Here is a 7,286-nt window from a genome sequence, read left to right as displayed (position 1 = left end):
TGAGTACAGCCTACTTTAAGTCACATGCATGTTTGCTTTTAACCCTAATATTATATATCTGCAAATAGTTCGCTCTTCATTTCAAAGATCATAACTTCTCCTTCTTTGAAAGTTATAATACTGCCACATAATAATAGCTATTCTCCTCTTGCACATCCGATAACCTCACCCAAACATTTGCATTAACACTGATACCCCTTCTTAATCCTATTAATTTAATTTACCACATGGAAATTGGAATGCATTCATGGAATGGTTTCCCTGAGAAGAATGCAAGACTAATCCCAATAACAAACAATAACCACTAGATTAACTACTAACCTTGGGTTCCGAACCATGCTGTCTGGCTTAAAAGTGCTTTAGTGCCTTATCAGAGGTAGTAAGTGCCAGATAATGTAATTACAATACAATGCAATAAAGACAAAACCTATTGGCTTTACAAATGCTTGCGGTTGTAACAGTGTAGTTCAAAGTATGCTTTATAACAAGGCCAAACTATTACACAGCATATAGAAACTATCATCAGTCATATCATAAGATTACTCAATAACATTTTTTATTATGTTTTTTTTGGTATTTAAACAGGAGACATACGTACATATTCCTATGTATTGCACTGCCATACATTTTGGTATCTTTATGCAATGAGCAAACAGAAAAATGCAATAATAAAGAAAGAGTGGTTGGAATATGCTAATCATGCAGTTTGAAGCTGTCTACAAGCGAACGTAAATAATTAACAGTGTATTTATACCAGTAGAGATTGCAAAACTCATGATGCAGTTACAAGCATAATAATAAAATATTATTAAGGGAAGTAAGATGGGAGCCCTGAAGGAGCTGGGCAGGTTGCGATATATATATATATATATATATATATATATATATATATAATATATATTATATATATATATATATATATATATATATATATATATATATATATATTTTTTTTTTTTACACATGCTTAGTGATGAAAGGGTGTGAGATTTTCTGACAGGATTCGATAATTTTACCCATTGCAAAATTGGTCCTTTGGACATGTGCTAGAATTAGGGCGGCTGAACACAAAATACAATTGTAGATCAGTAGGTATCAAAAATGGGTGTTTTCTACCTTATGGTCATAAGTGGAACTAAGATTACTGAAGCTTCCCCTTCGCCAATCATGACCCTTGGGACCCATTGCTGCAATACAGCTGGGTTTGGATGTCACCTTCTTTTCTACAATATAATACATAGTACCCTCTTTCGCTCTATGTCTCAGTTTATGTGGAACTTATTAGTGATGGATCTCTTGTTCATATTCATTAGTGACACTTTGAGGAAAAAGAGTTCATAATTGCACATACACGAGTCACCCAATATGTGTGTAAATGTCTTGCAGGGAAACAGCATGCCTCTTTGGCAAATTTACATTTTTGTTATCTTTGTAAATTCCCCTGTTAAGCAAAGGCTGGCTGTCCTACAGAATAGTGAAATCGAGTAAGCTTGACTAATGAAAGGAACATGTCTGTTCAGAACATTCAACTTACTGTGCGCCAGCCCTTCTAGCTTGTCAGAGATGAGCCTAGCATGTCACTCAATCCTCCCCCCTAGCGTTTCTGAAAATATCGTTATATGGAAATATCTTGTGTTACTATAAATTAGGCTTATCTATTCATTGGTTTGATATGCAGAAGAGAGGTATGATGCACCTGCCCCAAATTCTTTCAGCTAATCTATAACTAGAGCAAAACAGACAAAGACAAATAATAATATAGAAGCATAGTTAATGAGGTCGTATTTATATGGTTGAGAAAACAAGTGCAAGACAGAGCACTGAAGGTGGCTGTCCCGGGAGGGGGCGGGGGTAGAATCAAGGCTCTTGTTACCCCCAGCTTTTATTTAAGCTTTCAAACATTTTTAAGTAGACTTATTCTGGTTAATTTATTGGATAGCCGTGAGTCCATTTTTTTTAAATTGGATTTAAAAAATCTTGGTAGACCACAAAAGAAGGCTCTTATATCAGTGCATGCATGTTTCAAAAACCCCTCACAATTCACTATCATTTCTCTTTCCATTGACGCTTAAGCTCCCCTCATGCGCTGCTTCTCATATAATAGTTAACACAATATGCCTGCGGGATTGTTGGAAATGTCGAGCTCACACCCACACAGTCTTACTGACCAAGCTACGCCCCTGCTCCTAATTCTCATTTTTCAGGACATTTTGTTAAAATTTACAGCATTCACCTTCTCTGTACCCACAATACTAGCAAATAAAGTTGAATTATTGAACTTGAAATGAATTGGAGTGGCCTGAACTTGTTTTGGACAGGTAACACTAAGGACCATAGTTCCAAAGCATTTTTCTGATTGCAAACAGGCATCTGCTCGTTTCTGACTTAAAAAATGCCTTTTGCTATGTACAAAGCCCAAATTGCAGAATCCTACTTTGGGTTTTGCATTCGGTCTTTGGAAGGGTCATGTGAAGGGCATCCCTTCCAATTACCGAATCGCATTAGTATGTACGAATATTTTGTGATCTACATGTGGTCTCAAAACATTTGCACTTTACCACCAACTGGAAGTTGGTGGTATTGCCTTCCAAAATTGAAAGGGGTCCCTTGGGGACCCCTTTCTCTTTGTGGATGTTGGGAAACATTTTTTAATAGCAAGCAGTAGTCCCACGGACCACTGCCTGCTCTTAAAAAATGAAAACAAAACGTTTCACTTTTTATTGTTGAAACGCATCCTGTTTTCCTTTGTTTTCTTTTAAGGAAAACGGGCTGCTTTACAACCGAAAAACACTTTATTCAAAGGCAATCACAGACCTGGTAGTCTGCTGAACTCAGCAGGCTACCATCCATGTGATGGCTGTGATTCCTAATGGGTAGCAAACTTCGACCTACCTCATTAATATTCATGAGGTAGGTCGATTTGCAACCCACCAGGAATAACAAGTATGAAACATAAAGTTTCATACTTAATACATAGCGTTTTCCAAATGAAGATTCGGAAAAAAATCGCTATTTGGAAAGCGCTATTCCTATTCATGTGTGGGCTTTCTGTATGCTCCATCTGGGTCTAAGGTGGCTGGCACTTCATGGATGGAAGGATGGTCTTCATTTACTTTCTTGCATTGTACTAGTACAGATTCTAGGTCCTCGTCAGTCATCTAATGTAATGATAACAGCCTTTTCACTTGGGGTGCTGACTCCTACATCCTTGCAGATAGCATATACTCGGAACCGGTATGATGTGCTTGGATCAAGACCTTTAATTGTGAAAGTCTCAAGCTTCTTTCCCACTTTTAGTTTTAACCATCCCCCTTTCTTCTCCTCTATCCCTCCACCTCTCGTCATTCTGTATTCTATCTCATAGTCAGTGATAGTGACTCCATTTGCGATGACAGATGGGGCCTTCCATGTGAGAGTTATGGCTTGTGGGTGTATGGCTGTGCCTGCTAGTGTACCAGGTGGGCTGGTTGGAAGAGTCTTTGAGGCTGTTGTTATATCACTGACAGCACTGAGTCCTGGTTTGCACACGGCACAGTAGCGGAACTCATATTTTGAATTTGGTTTGAGGCCTTTTATTGTGAATGTCTCCAACTTCTGGTTTGTTCTGATGTCTACCCATTTTTCCTCATTTGTAGATCGATACTCTATCTTATACATCTCTACCCATTCCTGTCCAGACTCTGATGGTCTGAGGGTGAGTTCTACACTATTGTGTGTTATTCTGCCTGTCAGAGGTGGATTGGGTTTGGAGGGAGGCTCAAACTTCATACACAAAAGATCTCCTGCTTCATACAGATAAATGCAAGCACCAGGATTACTCTGATCTAAAACTGATGACACAATGAACTGTGTGGCTTTGTTTGACTCATTAAGAAAGAAAAATTCTTGGAATGCCATGACATACTTCCTTATAGTTTTGGAAATATTAGGCTGACTGATCCAGTGTTTTGTATTCTCCTTCTTGTAGACAATACTCTGTGCTTTCTTAATATTTGACTTCCTGAGGATTTCTGCCTGAAGCCAGTTTTTCAAATCTGATAAGAATAGCTCTTCATCTTTCAATGAGGTGAAAGTAAATGCCACCACATACTCTGTCATGGGATTCATAAGTATACGGTTAAGGTCATTCTCGGTGGCTATTGCTCTTACATCCTTAAGGATAGTTAGGAAAGAATTCACAAAATCCATCTCTTGGAGTTTGTCATCCAGAAACTCTGACAGAGACTGAAAGTTGAACGGTGATTGCCTTTGGCTGATTAGGATATCCACCAAGGCTTGTTCCTCTTTCCCGCCTCCACGGATAGATGGCAAAGTCTGTGCCAGCTTTCTCTGGAAAGTAAGGGTATACTGCATACAGTGCTCCTGGAATTGCTGGACCTTCCTTCTGATCTCTGGAAACGTTGCGGCAGCTGGGTGCTTCATCAGGTCATTGCACTGCATGTTAATCTCATACATTGTCTCCAAAACAGCCTGGGCATCAAAAACTAGTTGATGGCTAATATCACGTACAACCTGAGCAGCTTTGCTATCCAGTTTTTGGAGTGGATATAACCAGACCTTCACTGGAACTGCCTTTTCTCCCTTCTCACCAAGCAATTTTGGAAGGGTGGAGTAGATTGTTATGGCCTCTTGATAATTAGTAGGATTGCTTTGAAGAGAAAAGTCCCCATGGAATTTACAACTAAATGTTTTAGCATTCTTAATATCTTTATCACTCATTGTGAGAGAGCCCTTTCCCTCGATAGCAATACATGGTATCTTTTTTATCATTATTTGAAGGTTTCCTTGTATATCTTGTATGTTTTCTGACGTTGAAAACTCACAGTCAAAAACAAAGAAAGCCTGTGCCCCGTACAGCACAGCAGTCACCACATGGGTTGCTGTGCCTTGGTCAAAGACATCAGGATAAGAGACATTTTTTCTTCCTAAATGGGTCATAGTCAGATGCTCAAATACTGTAGTGGTTGAATACTGGAGTGACACTCGCGCCTGCTGCTTTGACGTTTTCTTGTTATTTAAATAGGAAGCCGATCCTTTGACTTCAATCAGTCCGCAAAGAAAGCTGGCCTTCAGTGACGCTGAAACACCGAGAGAGGAAGCCTTCTCTTCAATGCTGTCAGATGTGATGATCTGGAATTCAGTCTTGGGTTGGGGCTTGGTGCCCACGTCCATCTGAAGTGTTTCATTGTTCCATAAAGTAATACCTGTAGAATACAAATGGACACATCACATGTTAAAATCAATTCCAGCATAGAATTTCTTTAAGCCTAGAGAGGTACAGTGTGTGTATATATATATATATATTACTTAATGGCGGTTGCCAGTAGGTAGTTATAGTTAGGACCTAGTTTCCATAGGAAATCCACAACATTCTATTGGGAATAACTTTGGCGCCGGTTGATGAATCTTCACGAATTTCTCAAAGAAAATGGCCCGTTCCGCTCCGCTCCTTCCCTGAAAGTTTTGGGGGGATTCGTCAAGTGTTGGCTGAGAAAAAAGGGGGGTCCCAAAACGTGTTTTCCCCATGTTATTTTCCATAGGACGATTAGACACGGCTATAGCCCGAACGGCTGAACGGAATTACAAGAAATTTGGCAAAATGGTAGAGTCTGATTTGCAGATCACGCTTTTGCTTAAATGGTGTAAATCCCTCCAGTAGTTCATGAGAAAATCGAAAGAAAAAAAATGTATATCTATAAGCACGCACCGTGCACCGTAGGCGTACCGTACACGTACCGTACGTGTACGGTGCGCGTACCCTTCCGTGCACGAGCTGCATGCTGATTGGCTGCCACTGTCTGTCAACACTCCAAAACAGAAATTGTTGGCAGCCATCTTGTGCCTCGGTAGACTGAGGCACAAGAAAGCAGAAAAACAAACGTGTAGAACTCAAAAAGGGGGCAGGGTAGAAGCACCCTGACCCCCTAGGCCTGCTCAGGGGGTCCCACAAGGACCCCCAAGGCCCAAAAAATATTTTTTTTTTCAAAAATCGCGGGGTGCGCGTACGGTGCGCGTACGGTACGTGTACGGTATGCGTACCCCGCGATTTTTGAAAAAAAAATACTTTGTTGGGGCCTTGGGGGTCCTTGTGGGACCCTCTGGTTCCCCCTCTGCAAACGCGCCAGGGGGCTGTGTTGCAGAGAGGTGTAAAAAGGGGCGTGGCCTCTTTACACCTCTCTGCAATGCAGTCCCCTGGCGCATACTGGAGGTTCCTGGTGGGCTAGTTGGCCCCCAGGGACCCCCAGTATGCAAGGGGAATTAGTTCCCCCTTTGCAAACGTGCCCGGGGGCTGCGTTGCAGAGAGGTGTAAAAAGGGGCGTGGCCTCATTACACCTCTCTGCAACGTAGCCTCCTGGCGTATACTGGAGGTTCCTGGTGGGCTAGTTGGCCCCCAGGGACCCCCAGTATGTAAGGGGACTTAATCCCCCAACTTAGAACACTCTACAGGGCGCGTTAGCACAGTGGTGAAGGTAGGCGCCGGGGCTTGAGGTGATGTGAGTGCAAACATGCCCTGAGGGGAGTTTTAAGTTGGGGAATTAATTCCTGATCAATCCAGAGGTCCCCTAGGGGGCAACTAGTCCAACAGGTATCTCCAGTAAGCGCCACTCAGCTGTGTTGCAGAGTGTTGTAAAAAGGGGCGTGCCCTTTGAACACCTCTCTGCAACACAGCTGCCTGGCGCATACTGGAGGTACCTGGTGGGCTAGTTGGCTCACAGGGGACCTCAGGATTGAAGAGGAATTAATTCCCCAATCTAGCTCACTACTATTCCAGAAAAGTAAATTTAACTGAACTTACCAGTAACTTGAATTTCCTTCCATAGAATATCATTGCCTGCTATATAAAATATATATAAATTAAAAAAATATTAAATTAAAAAAATATATATTACATTTTAAATATTTTTAAAAACATTTCTTTTCAATTTATATTAAAAATATGTAATGTATTTTAAAAAATAAAATATCTAAAAATAAATAGTTTAAAATAATGTAGTAAATCAGTATAAAAAAATATAACAATTAATACATTTAATAATGATCATTTACAAAACCTTTGAAATTCACTGAAAAAACCATAGGTTTCACACACGTTATAGTTAGGGATTAGCATTTAAAAAACCTTGCAAATTCACTGAAAAAAACATAGGTTTCACACTCGTTATAGTTAGGAATTAGGATTTAAAAAACCTTGCAAATTCATTGAAAAAATTGAATGGATGTCATCAGTGATGTCATGAGTGATGTCACTGACCATGTCATGAGTGATGTAATATGTGACGTCATCA

The 7,286-nt window shown here is 40.4% G+C and overlaps 1 protein-coding gene across 1 annotated transcript in view; it reads right to left on the bottom strand.

Moving 5' to 3' along the window:
- Positions 1–947: 947 nt before the first annotated feature.
- The window catches only part of LOC147685047 (cytolytic toxin-alpha-like), a 340,193-nt gene continuing 333,854 nt past the window's right edge, over positions 948–7,286 (bottom strand). The window contains exon 8 of the mRNA XM_086940934.1: positions 948–5,204. Within this exon, the coding sequence (XP_086797060.1) occupies positions 3,151–5,204 (2,054 nt within the window). The 3' untranslated portion in view covers positions 948–3,150. The remainder of the gene's footprint in view (positions 5,205–7,286) is intronic.

This window comes from Lissotriton vulgaris, chromosome 10 (genome assembly GCF_964263255.1).
Source record: "Lissotriton vulgaris chromosome 10, aLisVul1.2, whole genome shotgun sequence".
In the NCBI taxonomy this organism is placed as follows: Eukaryota; Metazoa; Chordata; class Amphibia; order Caudata; family Salamandridae; genus Lissotriton; species Lissotriton vulgaris.
Note: the sequence above shows the minus strand (reverse complement) of the source record. Positions and strands in the feature narration are given on the sequence as shown.